The following is a 27,779-nucleotide window of genomic DNA, read 5'->3' as shown; positions in this document are numbered from 1 at the left end:
ATACCCCGTTAACATAAACCGTGCATAATTTTAACTGGAAAGTTACATTGTGTTAGTAATATCTTTCTGGGTTTTTTTCGTGCTATTTTTCTTGAGACGAACCTGTTTTACTTTTGTATTTTCTTGTGGTTTATTTTCATCAATCGATAGCCTTTTTCGTGTTGCATTCGCGTAGTCCATAACATTATCTTCTTTTCCACTTTCGGAGGAAATTACAACTTCTGATTCTATAACAGTAGCGGGAACAGTCTCTAACGGTTTTTCTTCTGCGAACTTGCGATACTAGAAGCCTCTGGTGGGCAGAGCACATATAAACGATTATGTAGCTTTATGTTTAATTACAAACAAACAGTCAACACTAGGTCCAAGTACAATGTATAAGATTGAAGGCATATTACAACATTGGAAAGGTGTGGTGCATATAGAGTAGCTTCGAATCATACTTTGCAAATCACAACGGCTGTATTAAAAAATAAATACCAGGTCAATATATATGTTTTGTTCGTTGTTCGGTAGATGGCGATGAAAGTTAATACGACAGAGTTTGGGTTTGTAGTAAACAGTTATAAGTAATGTTTATCATAGAAATCAGTGAAAGTTGTGTTGGATTTAATTATTAAAAAAAAAAGGAAAAAGTTGGATTAAACTTATAAAGAACTGTGGTGAGTAAAGTAGCTCATTATGGTTAACATTTATTTTATACATTTTAAAAACTGAAAATGTACGGAACATTTTTCATCCTGAACACTTGCTAATACTAGGTGGAAACGTCGATTTATTATGAGCTTCAGATAAAAAAGGAAAGTATTAGATTTATTGAATAATAAGGTCCTCGTAACAGGTAATATTTTCCCAAGAATTTAGAGTGACTTTCTGATATTTTTCAAATGCCTGGACGGTAGGCAGGTGTCAAAAGACTGCAACTTAAGAATAAACTGGTTAATAACCGTCGTGTCACATAAGTAGTAACCTCTTCAAATGTTAAAAGGCAAAACTTTCCCATTAGTGAAATCGTGTTGACAATCTAACAAAATCCGAAACTTTGTAAAATGGATTTGCAAAGTAGATTTAACTGTCATTTCTAATACTGTAATAGTTCTATAAACTTTATAAGTTAAAAGGCTGTTCCAGTATTATTAGTAATACTCTTCCTGTTGCATCAGTGTAAAAGATTTTGAAAGTGTTGAACTTAAAGCTACTTTGCAAGTCCATTTAACAAACTTTCAGACTTTGTTGGATTTTTAATCTGATTTAACTAATGACAAAAGTCTTTTAATATTTGAAGAGGTTACTGCTTATGTAAGTGAGGGGAAAGCCTAAATCTATATTATTGGTATATATGGACATGCAGAAAGCATTTGACACAGTGCCACATAAAAGAGACATGTTAAAAATTATCTTTAGAGGTGCAAGAGATAAGTTTGTTTGTTGGATTGGAAAATGGTGAGAGGGTAAAAGGCAGAGGGTTGCCATAAATGAAATGTAGTGAAACTGGATTAATGCCACAAGGGGTTCACCTCAGGACTCGGTGTTAGAACATTTGCTCCTTTTCTCACCCTACTTATACTGGTATTGAATACATTACCTTTAATAATTCTGATTTATTAAAAGATTTATGTGATGAGTTAGATGAATAAATGGAAGATGGTTTTTAATAATAATAAATCTGAAATAATTTCTACAATATGTTGCTTCACTATTTATAGTGTTTCTACAATATGTTACTACATTATATATAGTGTTTTTACAATATGTTACTACATTATATATAGTGTTTTTACAATATGTTACTACATTATATATAGTGTTTCAACAATATGTTAGTTGCTACATTATATATAGTGTTTCTACAATATGTTAGTTGCTACATTATATATAGTGTTTCTACAATATGTTACTGCATTATATATAGTGTTTCTACAATGTTACTACATCATATATAGTGTTTCTACTATATGTTACTACATCATATATAGTGTTTCTACAGTAAAAATCATATGTAATGTTTCTAAGGCTGAGCAGTTTGTTGGTTTAGATTGAAATTCAAGTTTTAGGTAGGCTTGCTTTTATCTTGATTGTGTTTTGTTTAATTATGTTATGTAATATATTCATCTCCTGACGAAATGTTATGAAACAAAAAGTAGTTCTAAATCCTGACTTTTTGTGGGTTATTTGTATGTTTTGTGAAGAAGTTAGTTATGTATACATTTTAACTTGAAGGTGTTTTGTGAAGTTCTTAAAAGTAAAGATAAAACTTAAAATCTCTGAATGGTGATTTTGATTATTACTTTAGAATGAAACATTTAGGAGTGAGGTGAGAGTTTCTGAGAAAATTGATATTAATGAAGTGAAATGTGTTGTCTATAGTGGTAATGTGGGTTGTGTATCCTGACATTGAGAGTAATGAAGTGAGAAAACAGTAGTCTGTAGTGGTAATGTGGGTTGTGTATCCTTACATTGAGAGTAATGAAGTCAGAAGTGTTTGTTGTGGTAATGTGGGTTGTGTATCCTGACATTGAGAGTAATGAAGTGAGAAGTGTTGTCTGTAGTGGTAATGTGGGTTGTGTATCCTGACATTGAGAGTAATGAAGTGAGAAGTGTTGTCTGTAGTTGTAATGTAGGTTGTGTATCCTGACATTGAGAGTAATGAAGTGAGAAAACAGTAGTCTGTAGTGGTAATGTGGGTTGTGTATCCTGACATTGAGAGTAATGAAGTGAGAAGTGTTGTCTGTAGTGGTAATGTGGGTTGTGTATCCTGACATTGAGAGTAATGAAGTGAGAAGTGTTGTCTGTAGTGGTAATGTGGGTTGTGTATCCTTACATTGAGAGTAATGAAGTGAGAAGTGTTGTCTGTAGTGGTAATGTGGGTTGTGTATCCTGACATTGAGAGTAATGAAGTGAGAAAACAGTAGTCTGTAGTGGAAATGTGGGTTGTGTATCCTGACATTGAGAGTAATGAAGTGAGAAGTGTTGTCTGTAGTGGTAATGTGGGTTGTGTATCCTGACATTGAGAGTAATGAAGTGAGAAAACAGTAGTCTGTAGTGGTAATGTGGGTTGTGTATCCTGACATTGAGAGTAATGAAGTGAGAAGTGTTGTCTGTAGTGGTAATGTGGGTTGTGTATCCTTACATTGAGAGTAATGAAGTGAGAAGTGTTGTCTGTAGTGGTAATCTGGGTTGTGTATCCTTACATTGAGAGTAATGAAGTGAGAAGTGTTGTCTGTAGTGGTAATGTGGGTTGTGTATCCTGACATTGAGAGTAATGAAGTGAGAAGTGTTATCTGTAGTGGTAATGTGGGTTGTGTATCCTGACATTGCAATAATTAATGTTTTTATCTGAAATGAGAAATTATTGAATTTTATGAAAGCTATAGATGTTGTTTCTTAATATGTTACATATTACTTGCTGGGAAAGTTCCAGTAAACTGAATTACTAAAGAAATGTTCTATTTTCACTACTGAGCACATAACAAGTATGTTGGTCTCAACAATATAGCACTACATGAGATAACATCGAGAAGGAATGATTTTGTACAAGTTTTAAAGCATTTATTTAAATGTCATTCTCAACTTTGTTTAATACAAATTGGAGTAGTTTACTGCTAGAAGTGCTAACCCATAAATAATAGAATATTAATAATAGTGAGCATTATACTAAAGAACATAAAATAGCAAAAGCAAATAACATATTAACAAAGTTATAAGTAGCAAGATGTTATCTAAAAGTTATAGTTTCCACGACTAAAAGAATAAATAATCCATTTTAATAAGAAAAACTGAAATTAAAACATTGGCTTTTAGTCTAGAAGTTGATTGTTTGTTAAAATTTTAATATGTTTTTCTTGTGATGAAATCTCTACACTTTTACAGTGGTTCATGTACCTATTTTGACATTGTAATGTGTATTAGTGATATAATAGGAGAATACAGATGCTCATATGAAGATATGTTCCATGTATGTAATATATATCCTTATCTCAATACTATGGTTTTAATAGTTTTCCATCATTGGTCCAGTTTATCTGAATTATTTAAGTCCATAAGTGTTTTATATTAACTTTAAAATGGTCTGAACCACATACACACATCTATCAGTTTTCGATAACAGTGTTCCAAACAATCACTTTATAACTATAACCTCCAAGGTTTTCAGTTCCATCTTATTCCCCTTGGTATGGATTCCTGTACATGGTGAGGGGACCTCCCAGGGAAGGTTTTATTTTTTCAGTTTACCTCCTCTGGGATCTAAACATCCATCCACATGTTTGCCATGTGTGGCAACCCGTGAAGGGGAGGAGAGGATCCTGGTGGTTGAGGGTCCAACCCTAACACACCACTTCAGCCTTGAATTCCTGTAGACGGGCAGCCTTGGGGTGGTCCCCTTGGGTCAGTCTGCTGGTCCACTCTGGCTAGGGTCAACCAAGTAGCAGTGTTGGATGTTCTTAACAGTAGCAAGCACCATGATGCCTATGAATGTGAAACGGACCCTGTCCTATTTTTGTTCTTGCCCTAAATGGTTGGAAGAAAAAGAGGTGCAGCTTTTGAAAATGATTCATAACATTATATATGTAAAAACGGCTTGTTTGGGTTGAGAAAATTTTTTACGTAGAGGAGTGAACGAAGTTTTGACCTTCTTCGGTCATCGTCAGGTTCACAACGAAAGAAGTTACCACTTTCTTTCTTTCTAAAAATATTTTTTACATATATATTTCTCTACAAGTGGGTTTTCTCGACATCACTGATTCATAACATTACTTATCCTGAGGCTCGAAAATTGCTGTCTACCACCCCATCTCAGACCCATGCTGCTGTACTTCGTTCTACAGCTACTGTGGGAGTGCAGACAGATCTCTCTTTGCATCCAAACAAATGAAAAGTCTTTTAATCTCCATGGTTACAAAAGTTGATGAATCAACTTCATCACCTATCTCTTCTCCTTATATACATTCCACCAAATCCCAAGATCCAAATACTTTGGTTCTAGGTACAGGCATTTTGTCAGATCCATCTTCCTCTCTCACCCAAAGATGCAAAACAATCATTTGTTTGCATCCTCAGTCTCTTCCAACAGTAAAATCTGCTCAGTAGATCCAGGGCAGGGTCCATGGAGGTCGATAGACATCCCTCAAATAAGGGAAGTAAAGAAAAAAGACGTGGTAGTAAACAGAAGGGTTCTCTGCCAAATTCGCCTACACATAAATAAAAATGGCCACCCGATACAATGGAATTGTCCAGGTTTACGTTCTAATCTAGATGACATCAAAACAATGATTGCTTCCTACCATCTTGTTTGTCTTTCCTTACAGGAAACATTTCTGAAACCTGCCAATACAGTCATGTTTTCTCAGTTTTCTCTGTACAGAAATGACAGGCTGTGTGATGGACGAGTATATGAAGGGGTGGCACTATTGGTTGATCAGCATGTGCCCACCCTGTCTTTGTCACTCAACACACCCTTGGAGGCTGTAGGTAGCCATCCTTGTTTCCTTGGGTCATACCATCACTGTTTGTTCTCTCTACATGTCACCTGGAGAGACATATAATCAATCAGACCTTGATGCTCTCGTTGAAAAGTTGCCGTCTCCCTTTCTAATCCTGGAGGACTTGAAAAGGACATCATCCCCTTTGGGGAAGTGCTGTTATTGATAGGAGGGGTTGCTCTGTAGAGTGTGTGCTCTCTTATCACAACCTTTCTCTTTTCATTACTGGTTCTTCAACTTATTTTCACGCACTTAGTCAGTCCTTTACTGCTATTGATCTCTCAATTTGCTCCCATTCACTATTTTCCCACTTTTCATGGAGGGCTGACAATAATCCATGAAGCAGTGATCATTATCCTATAATTTTCAGAGAGACTGGCCATGGTCGATGCCTGCCACATGGCATGGAAGGCTCAAAAACGAGCCTGGGATACATTCTGTAGATATCCCACACTCTCAAACTGCATTACTTTCCAGCTGGCCCATGCACATGTTTGATGGGTAAGACGTCAAAGCCAGAAGGAATCTTGGATTAAGTTCACAACCAGCATATCTTCTACCACCAGTTCCAAAGTCATTTGGGACGAGGTTTGAAAGGTCAGTGGACAATATAACTCTGTCCCCCCTCTCGATCTTATTCTCTGATGGGCAGAAGTAACTGATACCCAGAGCATCACTGATACTCTAGGTGAAAGCTCTTGTCTCGTATCTAGAACTTCTGCTTCTTCTTCCACCTTCTTAGCCATTAAGGCTCGGGCAGATAATCACCTCTTTCCTTTCGAGCTGATTGTCTCTATGACTATAATCATCCCTTTACACTGATGGAACTCAAACTGGCCCTTCATCGGTCTGGCAGTACATTGGTTGGACCACATGATGTACACTAGGAGATGCTGTGTCATCTATCTCTTGCTATCCTTCTGGTTGTTTTTAACTGGATCTGGCAGAAGAATGTTTTTCCTGATGCCTGGTGCCAGGCTATTGTCCTGCCTTTCTCCAAGGCTGGGAAGGATCCCAAGATTCCTTCAAACTACCATCCAATTGCTTTGATGAGCTGTCTCTGTAAGGCCTCAGAGAGGATAGTTAATGCTTGTCTTGTTTGGTTCCTCAAATCGAACAACCTCTTCTCTCCCACCCAGTGTGGGTTCTGATGACAGCACTTCACCATGGACCATCTGATTTGACTTGAAACATCAATCAGAGAAGCCTTTCTCAAAGGACAACATCTTGTATCAATATTCTTTGACATTGAAAAGGCTTATGATACAGTGTGGAGGTATGGCATTTTGCGAGACCTCCATATATATGGGTTACGTGGCCATTTGCCCATTTTTATTAAAATTTTTTTAATGGACAGGGGATTCCAATTTCATGTGGGTTTGTCACTTTCGTGTTCTTTTCTACAGGAACTTGGAGCCTTTCAGGGCTGTGTTCTGAGTGTCACACTTTTCAGTAAAAATTAATGCCATCACTGAACAACTCCCTCTCACTGTTGCAAACGGGCTCTATGTTCACGACTTTCACATCTCATATCAGTCGTTGAATGTGAGGTATATTGAGTGGCAGCTACAGATTGCCTTCAATCATTTGCTGAAGTGGACCACAGCAAATGGCTTTAACTTCTCTCTCTCTGAAACTGTTTTGATACACTCTTGCCACCAACAGGGTATTCACCCTGCTCCATATCAGTGAAGTTATGCTGCCTATGGCCCCTGAGACAAAGTACCACACATCAAGCAGCTACGAGTCAAATGTACAAGAGCACTAAACATCCTCCTTGTCTTCTCTTCTTCCACTTTGGGAGCAGATCAATGTTCTATGCTAAAGATATATCGTGCTCTTATTCAATCGAAACTCGACTATGGATCACTGGTCTATGACTCTGCCAGACCGTCAGCCTTAAAGATGCTGGACCCTATTCATCATCAAGAACTTCAGATCTTCACTGGGACTTTCTGTACTTCCCCAGTTCAGAGTTTATACATATAGGTTCATGAACCTTCTTTGCACTTCTGCCATTTGCAACTGTCTTTACTATATGCTTCGAAACTTCATTCATTACCAAAGCATCCCACCTGGGGTTGTGTTTTCCTTCCTTGATGAGCTATGCTTTTTCAGACCAGACGATCTGCCATTGCTCCTTTTGGTCTTTGTATCCAGAAGCAGTTGGATGAATTGGGTCTGTCTTTTGATAACACTGCTGTATCCACTGGTCAGCCCATCCCACTATGGCTTATTACAGTTCCCAAATGTGACCTATATTTAAGTCATCTGAGAAAAGTAGACACTCCTGATTGGAAATACTGTCTGCTATTTGCTGAACATCTTTTGAACCATTCTTCCATTCCTATTTATACAGATAGTTCAAAATCAGGTGACAGTGTGGGCTCTGCCGTGGTTTGTTGTTGTTCGGTGGTTGTGTGCCAAATCCCCTCTACAGCTTGTGTTCACTGCTGAACTGTATGCCATTTCTCTTGCCCTGGATCACATAGAAGCTAAGCAGTTCTCAAACTGCATGATTTATACTGACTCCCTTAGTTTTCTACTGACCCTGGAACCACTTCACATTGGTTCTTGCCCTGTTCTAGCCAATATTCAAAACCAACTGGCCCATTTCTCTTTAACATCTACTTCTGTCCAGTTTTTCTGGATACTGGGCTACATTGGTATTCATGGGAATGAGCTTGGTGACACTGCAGTTAAGTCTGTCTGCTCTGGAACTATCAGTGCTGTGCCTGTCCCATACATGGACTATAGTCCTGTATTCAAGGCTCGGCTCTGTGCCAGCTGGCAGTCGACTTGGAGTGAGCAATGCGAAAACAAGCTTTTCCACATAAAACCCTATATTGGACTTTGGCTGTCTTGTTACTGTAAGGATTGGAAAGAGGAAGTTGTTCTAACTAGACTACGCATTGGTCACAGTTTTTTAATTCATTGTTTTCTTTCATCTGGAACTGATGCACCAGTGTGTAGTTTGTGTAACACTCAGATCATAATAAGCCACATTTTACTTTCTTGTCATCGTTATGATTCACAACGACGGCACCATTTTAAACATGTTCTATCCCAAGGTTTGTCCATAACATTAGACAGTGTTATTGGTGATGGTGACACTGTCCACCTTGGTAATGTTTTTAGTTTTTTAAAGACCATTAATCTTTTTAATGCCATTTAAGTTTTTTAATTTATACATCAAACCTTTTTAATGTGGCTACCTTTTCAAAACACAGTTCATCTAGATCAATTTGAAATTAGAAACTGACCATAATGTTAAGTAACTTGAAACCAGGGCTTTTAAAGGTTAACTTCAGGTGACTGACAGTGGTTTTTGTACTTACCTGTTAGTCTTCCTGGCAAGTTATGATTATTAGTCACACTACAGGAAGTCCTTTACAACTTGTAGTTTTTCTCTTGATGTTGTAGACTAGATGTAAAAGTTGGTTTTATGCTATTTATGTTTTTTTTAAACTTAATTTCATTTTACAAATTTTTACTGAATTTACTTTTACCTTTTTTACTGGGCTTTTGGCACAGATAGCCTAGCTGCTTTGTGCCAGAAAACACTAAATGAACCAACCAATCCATCTTATCTGTCTCTCTTGTCTTCCTTTCTTCCAAAGTTTCTCTTCAACACAATCTAAAAACTGAAATCTATTACTTAACAGAATCTGCTGATTACACTTAAATCCACTGCTTCTGGACCTAATAATCTTTTAACTTCCTGAAAGGGGACAATAGTAAGGGTTCAGTTCCCTGCAGTGGACCCAGCAGATAGTCCAGTGTGGCTTCATTCTGAAGCTACTGTTTGTCTTGCATATAAAAACTTCAGTTTGTATTTAGGTTTTATTGAAAGTCTGCCCCATATACTTGCTTGTATTTAGGATAACCTCCAATTTCTCCTCCAACTTCAAACTACAAACAAATTTTACATTTTTCACTGCTAGCTTTTTTAACATTGCATGTCAACCCCAAGTTATCAAATATAACTCGCTTCTTCCACCTGTTACACTGTACACTCGTTACTTGAACATCATCACACAGGTTATAAAATACACCTGTTACACTGGACACTCGTTACTTGAACATCATCACACAGGTTATAAAATACACCTGTTACACTGTACACTCGTTACTTGAACATCATCACACAGGTTATAAAATACACCTGTTACACTGTACACTCGTTACTTGAACATCATCACACAGGTTATAAAATACACCTGTTACACTGTACACTCGTTACTTGAACATCATCACACAGGTTATAAAATACACCTGTTACACTGTACACTCGTTACTTGAACATCACCACACAGGTTATAAAATACACCTGTTACACTGTACACTCGTTACTTGAACATCATCACACAGGTTATAAAATACACCTTTTGCACTGTACACTCGTTACTTGAACATCATCACACAGGTTATAAAATACACCTGTTACACTGTACAGTCGTTACTTGAACATCATCACACAGGTTATAAAATACACCTGTTACACTGTACACTCGTTACTTGAACATCATCACACAGGTTATAAAATACACCTGTTACACTGTACACTCGTTACTTGAGCATCATCACACAGGTTATAAAATACACCTGTTACACTGTACACTCGTTACTTGAACATCATCACACAGGTTATAAAATACACCTGTTACACTGTACACTCGTTACTTGAACATCATCACACAGGTTATAAAATACACCTGTTACACTGTACACTCGTTATTTTGAGCATCATCACACAGGTTATAAAATACACCTTTGCACTGTACACTCGTTATTTGAGCATCATCACACAGGTTATAAAATACACCTGTTACACTGTACACTCGTTACTTGAACATCATCACACAGGTTATAAAATACACCTGTTACACTGTACACTCGTTACTTGAACATCATCACACAGGTTATAAAATACACCTGTTACACTGTACACTCGTTACTTGAGCATCATCGCACAGGTTATAAAATACACCTGTTACACTGTACACTCGTTACTTGAGCATCATCACACAGGTTATAAAATACACCTGTTACACTGTACAGTCGTTACTTGAGCATCATCACACAGGTTATAAAATACACCTGTTACACTGTACACTCGTTACTTGAACATCATCACACAGGTTATAAAATACACCTGTTACACTGTACACTCATTACTTGAGCATCATCACACAGGTTATAAAATACACCTGTTACACTGTACACTCGTTACTTGAACATCATCACACAGGTTATAAAATACACCTGTTACACTGTACACTCGTTACTTGAACATCATCACACAGGTTATAAAATACACCTGTTACACTGTACACTCGTTACTTGAACATCATCACACAGGTTATAAAATACACCTGTTACACTGTACACTCGTTACTTGAACATCATCACACAGGTTATAAAATACACCTGTTACACTGTACACTCGTTACTTGAACATCATCACACAGGTTATAAAATACACCTGTTACACTGTACACTCGTTACTTGAACATCATCACACAGGTTATAAAATACACCTGTTACACTGTACACTCGTTACTTGAGCATCATCACACAGCTTATAAAATACAGCTGTTACACTGTACACTCGTTACTTGAGCATCATCACACAGGTTATAAAATACACCTGTTTCACTGTACACTCGTTACTTGAACATCATCACACAGGTTATAAAATACACCTGTTGCACTGTACACTCGTTACTTGAGCATCATCACACAGGTTATAAAATACACCTGTTACACTGTACACTCGTTACTTGAACATCATCACACAGGTTATAAAATACACCTGTTACACTGTACACTCGTTACTTGAGCATCATCACAGGTTATAAAATACACCTGTTACACTGTACACTCGTTACTTGAGCATCATCACACAGGTTATAAAATACACCTGTTACACTGTACACTCGTTACTTGAACATCATCACACAGGTTATAAAATACACCTGTTGCACTGTACACTCGTTACTTGAGCATCATCACACAGGTTATAAAATACACCTGTTACACTGTACACTCGTTACTTGAGCATCATCACACAGGTTATGAAATACACCTGTTACACTGTACACTCGTTACTTGAACATCATCACACAGGTTATAAAATACACCTGTTACACTGTACACTCGTTACTTGAACATCATCACACAGGTTATAAAATACACCTGTTACACTGTACACTCGTTACTTGAGCATCATCACACAGGTTATAAAATACACCTGTTACACTGTACACTCAAGCATTTGAGCATCATCACAGGTTATAAAATACACCTGTTACACTGTACACTCGTTACTTGAGCATCATCACACAGGTTATAAAATACACCTGTTACACTGTACACTCGTTACTTGAACATCATCACACAGGTTATAAAATACACCTGTTGCACTGTACACTCGTTACTTGAGCATCATCACACAGGTTATAAAATACACCTGTTACACTGTACACTCTCGTTATTTTGAGCATCATCACACAGGTTATAAAATACACCTGTTACACTGTACACTCGTTAGCTTGAACATCATCACACAGGTTATAAAATACACCTGTTACACTGTACACTCGTTAGCTTGAACATCATCACACAGGTTATAAAATACACCTGTTACACTGTACACTCAAGCTTGAACATCATCACACAGGTTATAAAATACACCTGTTACACTGTACACTCGTTACTTGAGCATCATCACACAGGTTATAAAATACACCTGTTACACTGTACACTCGTTACTTGAGCATCATCACACAGGTTATAAAATACACCTGTTGCACTGTACACTCGTTACTTGAGCATCATCACACAGGTTATAAAATACACCTGTTACACTGTACACTCGTTACTTGAGCATCATCACACAGGTTATAAAATACACCTGTTACACTGTACACTCGTTACTTGAACATCATCACACAGGTTATAAAATACACCTGTTACACTGTACACTCGTTACTTGAGCATCATCACACAGGTTATAAAATACACCTGTTACACTGTACACTCGTTACTTGAACATCATCACACAGGTTATAAAATACACCTGTTACACTGTACACTCGTTACTTGAACATCATCACACAGGTTATAAAATACACCTGTTACACTGTACACTCGTTACTTGAGCATCATCACACAGGTTATAAAATACACCTGTTACACTGTACACTCGTTACTTGAACATCATCACACAGGTTATAAAATACACCTGTTACACTGTACACTCGTTACTTGAACATCATCACACAGGTTATAAAATACTGGTTATTTCTTTTGGCCTTAAACAACGGGTACCAATAAGACAGTAAAACTGTTGACTCTGTTCTTGAACTCTACATAGGTTTTCACATTTGTTTCACCAAAACTACATTCATCCTTTAACCCAGCTAGTAGAAAGTGGTTATTTTAAAGCTGTCTCTGTTTATAGTATAGAGAAGGTTGTCTCATACTACTGTAAATACAAATGAACTATGAACTTTTAATATCTTACAGTGTTGTTTAAATATGTATCACTGTAGTGTGGACAAATCATTGCACTCTTGGTATGTAAATTCTTGAGAAACTTATTATGGTCAAATCTGTCCCATGTGTAAGTGGAATGATACTAGTGCTCAAAAGATACGTCTGTTCATTGAAAACTAAGTAGATAAATTATTTTAGAAGTGCAAATAATAATAGGTGCTAATAGGTAATTATCTCAACTGTAATCCAAAATTTTTTGTTGCAGTAGCACATTTATATTTTTGTAAAACTTGTTTCTAAGCCTAGTTACCACTTTTAACAAAAACACTAAAAGTCTGAATTTAATATGCTATTCGGTGTTTTAGAATGAAATATATTAATAATTTCAGAGAAGGCAAAAATTTGATATTGTATATTTTGTAACACTTGTGAAAGTTAAACTGCATATCTGATATTTTTCTATTAATGTGTGAAAGAATAGCACGTGTGGATTTTATCACATTAGAGGTACACTTGGTTTCAAATTGAAGACTTTCTGCAAACGTATAAATTATTTTTACAAAACATTGAAGTAAATATAAGGTTTTTTATTGTTTTCTCATTTTCTGATACCTCACAGTTGTTCATCTGTTTTTAAAGGTTTCTAAATATAGTCTTGTATAAATCTTCTTTGGTTGGAATGAAGGAACTCTTCCTAAGACATTGCACGCTAGGTAAGTTAAGTATTATTAAAGATGTTACAAAACCTTTTTGTCTTGGAGAAATATCATACTGGTTCATTTCACAGAGCATTTTTTAAAATGTCTATATGTATAAAAGTAGAATTTGTAATAAATGTATGATGCAACTGCCTTGGTGTACGTTCAGTAATTAATATAGTGCATTGTATTTTAAATCTAGCACAGTTATAAAACACTGTTATTCATGTGTTTGGGTTTTTATTATTCTTTAGCAAGAGAATAGACTGAAGTACTTCTTTTGGGGTTTTTGGTGAATTTAGGAATGGATGACGAAGCTCCAGTTATCTATGGTTTGGAGTTCCAGGTAATATAGTAAGAGTTAATGTTTCATAGCTCTCTCTCATTATTTGAATATATATTACAATGCTTTCAAAGAGGCCATATCAGAACTCCACAGTTTAATTTTTTAGGAGTAATTTACGTCAGTTCTGGAGTTGGTGGAAACCACATATAGTACCCATGGTGGCTGTATGACATTTAAAAATTATGGTTCTGAAATAGTGAGCAGTTTTAGTACACCTTGCATTTTATGTACCTGATACTTTAACACATTAAGAATGTTAACAAACATATAGTAACACATTGTTATCATGTTTATCAACTTACTGTGTACAGAATGTTTCATGTTTATCAGCTTATTGCACACAGAATGTTTCATGTTTATCAGCTTATTGCACACAGAATGTTTCATGTTTATCAGCTTATTGCACACAGAATGTTTCATGTTTATCAGCTTATTGCACACAGAATGTTTCATGTTTATCAGCTTATTTGTACACAGAATGTTTCATGTTTATCAGCTTATTGCACATAGAATGTTTCATGTTTATAAGCTTATTGTACACAGAATGTTTCATGTTTATTAGCTTATTGCACCCAGAATGTTTCATGTTTATCAGCTTATTGTATACAGAATGTTTCATGTTTATCAGCTTATTGTAAACAGATTCTTTCATATTTATCAACTTATTGTACACAGAATGTTTCATGTTTATCAGTTTATTGTGCACAGATTGTTTTGTTCCCCAAAACTGTTATTTGGTTTTAGTTTCAATTTTAATTTAATTCATATTTCCTTGCCTTATTTCAGCTCCGTAACATTTTGATTCAGAATGTATCATGAATTCTAGTCCAGTCAAAGTATGAAATGTTCTTTTCTTTGTAACAGTTAAAAACAAACATGAAGAAACTGAAATTATGGAACATTGATAAGTTTTACATTATCATGCTGTCAGTGAACAGCTCTCCAATTTGTTTTTATTTAAACATTGTGGCTACACCTACACTAGCACTGAGGAGCAGAAAAACCAATCAGATGAATAACTTCCCATGTAGCAAGAAGACCTGTTCACATTTTCTTCTCACTTACCCTTTGAGTAAACAAAATCTAGATAACTTACTGAGCTCGAACGTTTTTGATCCCAACTGAGTTTAACCCTCAAACAGCAGGAATGTGTATGTAGCAGCATCGATTGATGACGGCTGCCATGTGAGGGTTAAGTTAGAATACGTACAATCAGGCTGCCATGTGAGGGTTAAGTTAGAATACGTACAATCAGTTTACCAGGTATTTGTAAGAAAAAACAAATTCAAATATAACAAATGAAGTGTGTTGAAGAAGTGAAATATTTATTAAAGTTTTTGTATCACCGTAGTAGTTTTAACCATAGTAGTTTTAACCACCACAACATTCAGTACTAGTTTCATAATAATTTTTTTAGCAATAGCTGGAAAAAAATGGGTACATATGTTAGGTACTGCCTATTTTTACTCTATTTGTGGAATAGAGTATGTAGTGCATTCATTGAATCCAGAACATTGTTTAGCATGTCATTCAAAGTACTGACCACACCTTCATGACCTTGTAGGATTTTTAAACTCCATTTACTCATACATTTTAAAGCTATTGGTGATTTTACTACTTGAATTTGAACACAGTAAGCACAAGAGTACTGTGCTAGTTACAAATTTTCTTAAGTCTGAGATACACTTTTCTGACCCTCATGGTGGCTGGTAATTTACCAAGATGTGGGTCACATCCTACGAAAGTAACTGATGTGCTCATTGTCCCCTTCTTCTCACTGTAGTTTATCTTTGTTTTTTATTGTATACTTCTTTCATTTGATATGTGTGAATTTAAAGTTAAAAGCTATTTTTTGTTCAGTATCTTCCTCAATGTGTTGAAACTGAATATCTTATTATAGGGTTACATTCATGTTACTGTAGTAATAATGTAGGTTAAACTAAGAAACAAGAGATATTTTAGTTGTCTGATGGGAAAAAGAAAGTAAGTGTGGTGATAGTAGAGCTTTTCAGTGTTAGTGTAGTGTGTAGTGATAGTAGAGCTTTTCAGTGTTAGTGTAGTGTGTAGTGATAGTAGAGCTTTTCAGTGTTACTATAGTGTGTACTGATAGTAGAGCTTTTCAGTGTTACTATAGTGTGTACTGATAGTAGAGCTTTTCAGTGTTACTATAGTGTGTACTGATAGTAGAACTTTTCAGTGTTAGTGTAGTGTGTAGTGATAGTAGAGCTTTTCAGTGTTAGTATAGTGTGTAGTGATAGTAGAGCTTTTCAGTGTTAGTATAGTGTGTAGTGATAGTAGTAGAGTTTTTCAGTGATAGTAGAGCTTGTGTTAGTATAGCGTAGTGATAGTAGAGCTTTTCAGTGTTAGTATAGTGTGTAGTGATAGTAGAGCTTTTCAGTGTTAGTATAGTGTGATGAGTAGAGCTTTTCAGTGTTAGTATAGTGTGTACTGATAGTAGAGCTTTTTCAGTGTTAGTATAGTGTGTACTGATAGTAGAGCTTTTCAGTGTTAGTATAGTGTGTATAGTGATAGTAGAGTTTTCAGTGTTAGTATAGTGTGTACTGATAGTAGAGAGCTTTTTCAGTGTTAGTATAGTGCAACCGTGATAGCAGAGCTTTTCAGTGTTAGTATAGTGTGTACTGATAGTAGAGCTTTTCCAGCGTTAGTATAGTGTGTACTGATAGTAGAGCTTTCCAGTGTTAGTATAGTGTGTACTGATAGTAGAGCTTTTCAGTGTTAGTATAGTGTGTAGTGATAGTAGAGCTTTTCAGTGTTAGTATAGTGTGTACTGATAGTAGAGCTTTTCAGTGTTAGTATAGTGTGTACTGATAGTAGAGCTTTTCAGTGTTAGTATAGTGTGTACTGATAGTAGAGCTTTTCAGTGTTAGTATAGTGTGTGGTGATAGTAGAGCTTTTCAGTGTTAGTATAGTGTGTGGTGATAGTAGAGCTTTTCAGTGTTAGTATAGTGTGTACTGATAGTAGAGCTTTTCAGTGTTAGTATAGTGTGTACTGATAGTAGAGCTTTTCAGTGTTAGTATAGTGTGTACTGATGATAGCTTAGAGTGTTAGTCAGTGTGTTAGTAGAGCTTTTAGTGTAGTATAGCGATAGTAGAGCTTTTCAGTGTTAGTATAGTGTGTGTACTGATAGTAGAGCTTTTCAGTGTTAGTATAGAGTGTTAGTATGGTGATAGTAGAGCTTTTCAGTGTTAGTATAGTGTGTAGTGATAGTAGAGCTTTTCAGTGTTAGTGTAGTGTGTAGTGTTAGTAGTAGATAGTACAGCTTTTCAGAGTATAGTGTGTTCAGTAGAGCTTTTCAGTGTATAGTGTGTACTGATAGTAGAGCTTTTCAGTGTTAGTATAGTGTGTACTGATAGTAGAGCTTTTCAGTGTTAGTATAGTGCAGTGATAGCTGATAGTAGAGCTTTGTCAGTGTTAGTATAGTAGAGCAGTGTTAGGTATAAGTGATGTACTGAGTAGAGTGGTGATAGCAGCTTTTCAGTGCTTTTCAGTGTAGCAGTGTGTACTGATAGTAGAGCTTTTTTTCAGTGTTAGTATAGTGTGTACCGATAGTAGAGCTTTTCAGTGTTAGTATAGTGTGCAACTGATAGTAGAGCTTTTCAGTGTTAGTATAGTGTGTACTGATAGTAGAGCAGTGTTAGTATAGTTTTCAGTGTTAGTATAGTGTGTAGACTGATAGTAGAGCTTTTCAGTGTTAGTATAGTGTGTACCGATAGTAGAGCTTTTCAGTGTTAGTATAGTGTGTACTGATAGTAGAGCTTTTCAGTGTTAGTATAGTGTGTACTGATAGTAGAGCTTTTCAGTGTTGTTAGTATAGTGTGTACTGATAGTAGAGCTTTTCAGTGTTAGTATAGTGTGTACTGACAGTAGAGCTTTTCAGTGTTAGTATAGTGTGTACTGATAGTAGAGCTTTTCAGTGTTAGTATAGTGTGTACTGACAGTAGAGCTTTTCAGTGTTAGTATAGTGTGTACTAGATAGTAAGAGCTTTTCAGTGTTAGTATAGTGTGTAGTGACAGTAGAGCTTTTCAGTGTTAGTGTAGTGTGTACTGATAGTAGAGCTTTTCAGTGTTAGTGTAGTGTGTACTGATAGTAGAGCTTTTCAGTGTTAGTATAGTGTGTACTGATAGTAGAGCTTTTCAGTGTTAGTATAGTGTGTACTGATAGTAGAGCTTTTCAGTGTTAGTATAGTGTGTACTGATAGCAGAGCTTTTCAGTGTTAGTATAGTGTGTACTGATAGTAGAGCTTTTCAGTGTTAGTATAGTGTGTGGTGATAGTAGAGCTTTTCAGTGTTAGTATAGTGTGTACTGACAGTAGAGCTTTTCAGTGTTAGTATAGTGTGTGGTGATAGTAGAGCTTTTCAGTGTTAGTATAGTGTGTACTGATAGTAGACAGTGATAGCAGAGCTTTTCAGTGTTAGTATAGTGTGTGGTGATAGTAGAGCTTTTCAGTGTTAATATAGTGTGTGGTGATAGTAGAGCTTTTCAGTGTCAATATAGTGTGTAGTCTACCATAGAGTGTGGTGATAGTAGAGCTTTTCAGTGTTAGTATAGTGTGTGTAGTAGAGCTTTTCAGTGATAGTAGAGCTTTTCAGTGTTAGTATAGTGTGTACTGACAGTAGAGCTTTTCAGTGTTAGTATAGTGTGTAGTGACAGTAGAGCTTTTCAGTGTTACTATAGTGTGTAGTCTACCATAGAGTGTGGCCTGTATATCTGTATACTGTCTAGACCACGTGCTACAATGGAAATATCTATGTAAACCACGTTATAGTGTAAATATCTGTGTATACCATGTGCTATAGTGTAAATATTAGTGTGTACCACATGTTTTGTGTAAATATGTTTAGACCACTTGTTATAGTGTAAATATCTGTGTAGATCACATTATAGTGTAAATATCTGTGTAGACCACATGTTATAGTGTAAATATCAGTGTAGCCCACATGTTATAGTGTAAATATCTGTGTAGACCACATGTTATAGTGTAAATATCAGTGTATACCACATGTTTTGTGTAAATATCTGTTTAGACCACTTGTTATGGTGTAAATATCTGTGTAGACCACATGTCATAGTGTAAATGTCTGTGTGGACCATTTGTTATAGTGTAAATATCTGTTTAGACTACTTGTTATGGTGTAAATATCTGTTTAGATGACTTGATATAGTGTAAATATCTGTGTAGACCATATTATAGTGTAAATATCTGTGTAGACCATTTCTTATAGTGTAGATATTTCTTTAGACCACTTGTTATAGTGTAAATATCTGTGTAGACCACTTGTTGTAGTGTAAATATCAGTGTAGACCATGTGCTATAGTGTAAATATTAGTGTGTACCACATGTTTTGTGTAAATATCAGTGTAGATCATTTGATATAGTGTAAATATCTGTGTAGACTGTACACTATATTTTTAAAAGAGAATCCCTTCTCATGTCTTTGCTTATTAAGTATTATTGTTGTTGTTTTTCAGTCACGAGCACTAACAGCACAGAAAGCAGAGCTAGAAACTGTGAGTTTTTTAGTGGGCACTCAGTCATTGAAATTTGACAATCAGGTGGGTAAAGTCAAAACTATTGTTTGTACAGCTCTTCATAGTGTTATTTTTATCACTGAGGGTTTGTTATTGTTTTGGTTGAGATATGAATGTATTATACAGTGGTGTATTTATTTTGCTATTGGTATGTATTACATGGAGAAGTGAGTTCAGCCTAGTTTCACCATCTATAGTATCTTGTTTGCATAGCAGGTATCAAAAAATGTATGTCATGTTTGCAGCATCTGAGAGATTGACCAGACTTATGACATTTTGAGGTTTAACAAGCAACAAGTATAGCTACTTAAAAGTTAAACTTTTCCTGTGATCCCTTAACCATAGGAAAAGCCATCATGTTGGTAGACTTATGTTCAAAATTGTATGAAACTTCTATTTTATGAATGTATGTAAATAAGTTTGGTATCAAATTATGGATTATAATTCAAATTTTAGTAATTTGCATTAGCTGACTTCTCAATTTTAAAAAAATCTTAAATATTGATTTGTGTGTCATGTGGTATGTTGAATGCATCTTTGGTTCAAATTAGGTGATATTGAAATACATTGTTGTTTATTACAAATTGAAAACTCGAATTACTAATATTGATAATCTAGAATGTAAAATAAGAATCTCCTGTCTTTTTTATTCTATGAAATATTATTATATTTAATGAATCAACCAAAGTGGCCACTTCTATTTTTCAAAATACTTGTGTACATAAACCTACTCTACTTTGTGTTGTGTGTATAACCAATCAAAATATCAGAATGTTCCCCTGGTGGTTTTCTCAGCCAGTTTGAAGTGTTTACACAGGAAAACCTTTATTTTCATGGTACAAATAAAGCAAAGGTAAGAGATGATGGAGCTCGAAATATTAATTAACTTTCCTTTGCAAGTGCTCAAGTTACATGTGCTCCACAGTACCACATGCCATAAAAAGTGAAGTAGTCACATTTTGAAAGTGTGCAGCTGGTTTGCAATAAGATGGAGAGCCATCATAGGACAATAATTAACAATCTCAGGTACATTTCCATTGGAATAGATGGCCACTCCTTGCAAAGAATTTCTATGTCTAATAATATTTTGGATTCTATGTCTTTACGTAGTTTGCATTATGAATGCTGCTTTCCACAAACTAATGCTGGATAGAGCTGATGATATGGCCTGCTATGTTAGCAATCTTATAGAGCTATGATTCTTCCAAAGTGCATATATATATGTATAAAGACTGTTTAGAATGCCATGTTATTGTGTTTCTCTTTTACCTCCAGAAGTCAGTGTGCATAAAAGCAACACACTGCTGGGTGAAATATTATGTAGGAAGTGGTTTTGTTGTAAGAAGAAGAAACTTACTATGTACTTTAAACTTATGGTTATGAGTTGTAATAAAAATAAACTTACTATGTACTTTAAACTTATGGTTATGAGTTGTAATAAAAATAAACTTACTATGTACTTTAAACTTATGGTTATGAGTTGTAATAAAAATAAACTTACTATGTACTTTAAACTTATGATTATGAGTTGTAATAAAAATAAATTTACTCTATACTTTAAACTTATGGTTATGAGTTGTAATAAAAATAAACTTACTATGTACTTTAAACTTATGGTTATGAGTTGTAATAAAAATAAATTTACTCTATACTTTTAACTTATGGTTATGGGTTGTAATAAAAATAAACTTACTATGTACTTTAAACTTATGGTTATGGGTTGTAATAAAAATAAACTTACTGTGTACTTTAAACTTATGATTATGAGTTGTAATAAAAATAAACTTACTATGTACTTTAAACTTATGGTTATGGGTTGTAATAAAAATAAATTTACTCTGTACTTTAAACTTATGGTTATGAGTTGTAATAAAAAGAAACTTACTATGTACTTTAAACTTATGGTTATGAGTTGTAATAAAAATAAACTTACTATGTACTTTAAACTTATGGTTATGAGTTGTAATAAAAATAAACTTACTATGTACTTTAAACTTATGATTATGAGTTGTAATAAAAATAAATTTACTCTATACTTTAAACTTATGGTTATGAGTTGTAATAAAAATAAACTTACTATGTACTTTAAACTTATGGTTATGAGTTGTAATAAAAATAAATTTACTCTATACTTTTAACTTATGGTTATGGGTTGTAATAAAAATAAACTTACTATGTACTTTAAACTTATGGTTATGGGTTGTAATAAAAATAAACTTACTGTGTACTTTAAACTTATGATTATGAGTTGTAATAAAAATAAACTTACTATGTACTTTAAACTTATGGTTATGGGTTGTAATAAAAATAAATTTACTCTGTACTTTAAACTTATGGTTATGAGTTGTAATAAAAAGAAACTTACTCTGTACTTTAAACTAATGGCTATGGGTTGTAATAAAAATAAACTTACTGTGTATAAGGTAATGAATAAGAACAATGTATAAGGCCTTGTTACAATGTAATTTATCTTGTGTAGATTCATCATCTGATGTACAATGAAGAGAACAATAGAGTCACTAAGAATGTATAAGGTCTTTTTACAATGTAATTTATCTTGTGTAGATTCATCATCTGATGTACAATTAAGAGAACAATAGAGTCACTAAGAATGTATAAGGTCTTGTTACAATGTAATTTATCTTGTGTAGATTCATCATCTGATGTACAATTAAGAGAACAATAGAGTCACTAAGAATGTATAAGGTCTTGTTACAATGTAATTTATCTTGTGTAGATTCATCATCTGATGTACAATGAAGAGAACAATAGAGTCACTAAGAATGTATAAGGTCTTTTTACAATGTAATTTATCTTGTGTAGATTCATCATCTGATGTACAATTAAGAGAACAATAGAGTCACTAAGAATATATAAGGTCTTGTTACAATGTAATTTATCTTGTGTAGGTTCATCATTTGACGTACGATGAAGAGAACCATACAGTCACCAAGAATGTGTTTTTGCACACAGCAGGAGAAGTGTGGCATATCTCTGCCTCACATAAAAATCCAAATTTGTTTGCAACTTGCTTCAACAAAATATGTAAGCATTGGCCTATGTACATAATATTGTTTGAGAGTGATTTAAGAGTGTTACAAAAATGAGATTCTTTACTGTTTGGGGGGATATTTTGTGCAGAGCTATGTGAAGTCTAGTTGTTCTAGCCATACATAATTTCAAAATAATAGGAGAGGGATCGCAGTTAATAAACACCATCCAGTACCAGCTGGAAAGATAGTCTAATAGAATATCGTGAATTTAAGGTCAATTTTATAATGCACCCATAACTCCAAATTCTGGAATGTGACATATCCACATATGGTTCGGTCTTTGTTATGACATGCTAAACATTAAGCCTTGCTCTGCCTGATTTACTGTTACCCTGAATTCCTGCTTATTCTTATCATTTCCCCTCAGTGTTGATTCCTGTACATGGTGAGGGGACCTCCCAGGGAAGGTTCTGTTCTTTCTGGTTACCTCCTCTGGGATCTAAACATCCACCCACGTGTTTGCCGTGCGTGGCAACCCGTGAAAGGGGGAAGAGGATCCTGGTGGTTGAGGAGTTCAACCCTAACATACCACTTTGGCCTTGAATTTCTGTAGATGGGCGGCTTTTGGGTGGGCCCCCTTAGGTCAGTCGGCTGGTCCACTTGGGCTAGAGTCAACCAAGTACTAGTGTTGGAAGTTCTCAACAGGTGTTGTGGATATTGCATCTGATGCTGGTGTTTGGGTACAGTGCTCACGAAACCATGGTGTTGCAGCAATGTCCTTGCATGACATTGCAGTGCATCCCCTTGTAGGGCTTCATGGTGGGTGGGATCAGTGGACACTGAAATATTCCTTTTTTGTTATGGATACTCCTACGGAAAATTTAAATAAAATAGTGAAAAAACAGTCAATAAGTAAACGACCACATCTTGAAGATTCTGATCAGCAATCTTCAACGTCTGTACCACCAGTTGTACCTCATTTTCTCATCCTACATTCTCTTTCAGAAAAACCGTTATGGCAAATGTCCCCCTTTTTCATTCAGAAGGGACTGGAGGGACTTGCTGGCTCTCCAAAGTCAGTAAAGAAGCTTCGTTCTGGAGGCATATTGGTTGAAACATCCACATCCCAACACAGTGAACTCCTCTTGTTGAGAGGGATTTGAAGAACGTCCCCAAGTCAGAGATTCTTGTTAGTTTTTCCACTCAAGGAGTTTCTGCAGTGAGGAGCATCTCCACTCGCAAAGATGGAGTTACACTGTTGACAAATATCCTCATTTTGACATTTACATCACCACGTGCACCTGCCACCATGAAGGCAGGTTATCTAAATTGCAAGGTATGGCCGTACATTCCAAATCCTTTCCAATGTTACCAATGTCATAGGTTCGGCCACTCAAAGACGTCATGTCGTGGTTCCCTGACATGAGCTCGTTGTGGTGGCAAGGACCACAATACCTATGAGTGTGAAACAGACCCACATTCTGTCAACTGCATTGGTTCTCATCCTTCCTACTTTTGTTCTTGCCCTGAAGGGTTGGAGGAAAAAGAGGTGCAGCATTTGAAAATGACTCATAACATTAGTTATTTTGAGGCTCAGAAATTGCTGTCCACCACTTCATTTCGGACATATGCTGCAGCACTTCGTTCTACCACTACAGTGGGAGTGCAGACAGATCTCTCTGTGCCTCCAAGAGAGTCATTCTCAAAACAAATGAAAAGCCTTTTGACCTCCATGGTCAAAAAAGTTGATGATTCAACTTCTACACCCATCTCTGTTCCTCCCATACATTTCAACAAACCCCATGATCCATATCCTTTGGTTCCAGGTACAGGCATTTCTTCAGATACATCTTTTTCTTACACTCCAAGTTGCAAAACAATCATTCATTCACGTCCTCAGTCACTGCAATCCCCTTCCAACAATGAAGACCTGCCCAATCGACCCAGGGCAGGATCCATGGAGGTTGATAGACTTCCCCCAAATAAGGACAGTAAGGAAAAAAGAGGTCATAAACAGAAGGGCTCTCCAGCCAATTGGCTTACACATCATTAAAAATGACCACCTTGATACAATGGAACTGTTGAGGTTTATGTTCTATTCTGGATGATATCAAAACACTGATTGCTTACTACCATCCTGCATGTCTTTCCTTACAAGAAACATTTCTAAAACCTGCCAATACAGTCATGTTTTCTCAGTTTTCTCTGTACAGAAATGACAGGCTGTGTGATGTACGAGTATATGAAGGGGTGCACTATTGGTTGATCAGCATGTGCCCACCCTGTCTTTGTCACTCAACACACCCTTGGAGGCTGTAGGTAGCCATCCTTGTTTCCTTGGGTCATACCATCACTGTTTGTTCTCTCTACATGTCACCTGGAGAGACATATGATCAACCAGACCTTGATGCTCTCGTTGAACAGTTGCCGTCTCCCTTTCTAATCCTGGGGGACTTTAATGGACATCATCCCCTTTGGGAAGTGCTGTTATTGATAGGAGGGTTGCTCTGTAGAGCATATGCTCTCTGATCACAACCTTTCTGTTTTCAATACTGGTTCTTCCAGTTATTTTCATGCACCTGGTCAGTCCTTTTTCACTATTGACCTCTCGGTTTGCTCCTCTTCATTATTCTCCCATTTGTCATGGAGGGTTGACAATAATCCATGAGGCAGTGATCATTTTCCTATACTTTTAAGAGAGACTGGCTGTGGTCGATGCCACTCTACCCGTGTGCCCCAGTGGAAGCTGGATCAGGCAGACTAGTCCACTTTCACTTAAAAAACTTGTAGAACTTGATCCTGCCATCGTTTGTCAGCCATCAATAGACGACTGTGTGACAGCAGTAACTGACTGTATTATAGAAGCAGCTGCTCAATGTATTCCTAAAACCTCAACACGTTTTCCACTATATCCTCGTCCATGGTGGGATTCTGCCTGCCACATGGCATGAAAGGGTCAAAAACGGGCCTGGGATACTTTCCACAGATATCCCACACTTTCAAACTACATCGCTATCCAGCAGGCCTGTGCACATGCTAGGTTGGTAAGACGTCAAAGCCAGAACGAATCTTGGATTAAGTTACAACTGGCATATCTTCTACCACCGGTTCCAAGGTCGGTGGGCACTACAATTCTGTCCCCCTCTTGATCTTACTCTCTGATGGCCAAGAAGTAGCTGATGTCCGGAGCATTGCCGATACTCAGGTGTAAGCTTTGCCAGGTATCTAGCACTTCTGCTTGTTCCTCCACCTTCTTGGCCATCAAGACTTGGGCAGAGCTTTTACCTCTTTTCTTTTGAACTGACTGTCTCTTTGACTATAATCGTCCCTTTACAATGGTGGAACTGAAAATGGCCCTTCATCGGTCTGGCAGTACATCTATTGGACCTGATGATGTACACTATGACATGCTGCGCTATTTCTCTCCTGCTTCTCTTGATACTTTTGTAATTGTGTTTTTAACCAGATCTGGCAGGAAAATGTTTTTCCTAATGCCTGGTGTTAGGCTGTTATCGTACCTTTCTCTGAGCTTGGGAAGGATCCCAAGATTCCTTCAAACTACCATCCAATTGCTTTGACGAGCTGTCTCTGTAAGACCTTAGAGAGGATGGTTAATGCTCGACTTGCTTGGTTCTTCGAATGAAACAACCTCCTCTTGCCCACCCAGTGTGGGTTCCGACGACAGTACTCTACCATGGACCACCTAATATGACTTGAAATGTCAATCAGAGAAGCCTTTCTCAAACAACAACATCTTGTATCAATATTCTTTGACATTGAGAAGGCTTATGACACAACATGGAGGTATGGCATTTTGCGAGACCTCCATATGTATGGGTTATGTGGCCATTTGCCAAGTTTTATTAAAACATTTTTAATGGACAGGAGATTCCAAGTCCCTGTGGGTTCAACACGTTCCCATTCTTTTCTACAGGAACTTGGAGTCCCTCAGGGCTTTGTTTTGAGTGTCACACTTTTCAGTGTAAAGATTAATGACATCACTGAACAACTCCCTCTTATTGTTGCAAGCGGGCTCTATGTTGACGACTTTCACATCTCGTGTTAGTAGTCGAACATGGGATACATTGAACAGCAACTACAAACTGCCCTTGATCGTGTACTGAAGTGGACCACAGCATACAGCTGCCAACGGGATATTCACCCTGATCTTGAACTTCGTATCGGTGAAGTTTTGCTGCCTGTGGTCCCTGAGACCAGGTTCTTGGGCTTATCTTTGACCGTAAGTTGACCTTTATACCACACTTAAAGCAGCTATGGGTCAAATGCACAAGAGCACTGAACATCCTCCGTGTCTTCTCTACCACCAGTTGGGGGGGTGGATCGATGTCCTGTGTTAAAGATATATCGTACTTTTATTCGATCGAAACTCGACTATGGATTACTGGTTTATAGCTCAGCCAGACCCTCGGCCTTAATGATGCTGGACCCCATTTATCATCAAAGACTTCGGCTCTGTATTGGAGCTTTCTGCACCTTCCCAGTTCAGAGCCTATACGTAGAAACTCATGAATTTTTTCTGCACCTTTGCCGTTTGCAACTGTCTTCACAATTTTCTTCGAAACTTCGTTCCTTACCAAAGCATACCACCTGGAGATGTGTTTTCCTTCCTCAGTGGGCCATACGTTTTCAGAACAGATAATCTGCTATTGCTCCTTTTGGCTTTTGCGTGCAGGCGCAATTAGATGAATTGGGTCTGTCCTTGGATAACATTGCAGAATCCACTGGTCAGCCCATCCCACCATGGCGTATTACAGTCCCCAAATGTGACTTTCTTTAAGTCATCTGAGAAAGGCAGATACTCTCTATTGGAAGTATCGTCTTTTATTTACTGAACATCTTTCGAACAATCTTTTTATTCCAATTTATACGGATTGTTCCAAATCAGATGACTCTGCCATGGTTTGTTGTGGTTTGGTGGTTGCTCGCAGAATCCCCTCTACAGCTTCTGTGTTCACTGCTGAACTGTACACCATATCTCTTGCCCTGGATCATATTGAAGCTGAGAAGTACTCCGACTGCACTATTTATACTGATTCGTTTAGTTCTATACTGGCCTTGGAATCGCTTCACGTTGGTTCACACCCTGTTCTCGCTGATATTCAAAACTGACTGGCCCATTTCTCATTAACATCTACTTCTATCCAGTTTTTCTGGATACCAGGCCACGTTGGTATTCGCGGGAATGAGCT

At 36.6% G+C, this 27,779-nt stretch overlaps 1 protein-coding gene across 3 annotated transcripts in view; it reads left to right on the top strand.

Moving 5' to 3' along the window:
* Positions 1–501: 501 nt before the first annotated feature.
* LOC143229947 (EARP-interacting protein homolog) overlaps positions 502–27,779 on the top strand; it is a 42,498-nt gene continuing 15,220 nt past the window's right edge. Inside the window, exons 1-5 of one of the 3 annotated variants that reach the window (XM_076462835.1) lie at positions 527–662; positions 13,620–13,693; positions 13,933–14,024; positions 19,517–19,600; positions 22,486–22,621. In XM_076462835.1, the coding sequence (XP_076318950.1) occupies positions 13,983–14,024; positions 19,517–19,600; positions 22,486–22,621 (262 nt within the window). In that variant the 5' untranslated portion in view covers positions 527–662; positions 13,620–13,693; positions 13,933–13,982. Of the gene's footprint in view, positions 668–13,619; positions 13,694–13,932; positions 14,025–19,516; positions 19,601–22,485; positions 22,622–27,779 lie in introns of all 3 variants that reach the window. The other 2 variants (XM_076462833.1, XM_076462834.1) reach the window with 2 other exon arrangements.

The sequence above is a fragment of the Tachypleus tridentatus genome, chromosome 10 (genome assembly GCF_004210375.1).
Source record: "Tachypleus tridentatus isolate NWPU-2018 chromosome 10, ASM421037v1, whole genome shotgun sequence".
Classification (NCBI taxonomy): Eukaryota; Metazoa; Arthropoda; class Merostomata; order Xiphosura; family Limulidae; genus Tachypleus; species Tachypleus tridentatus.
This window is presented reverse-complemented; position numbering and strand designations above follow the sequence as displayed.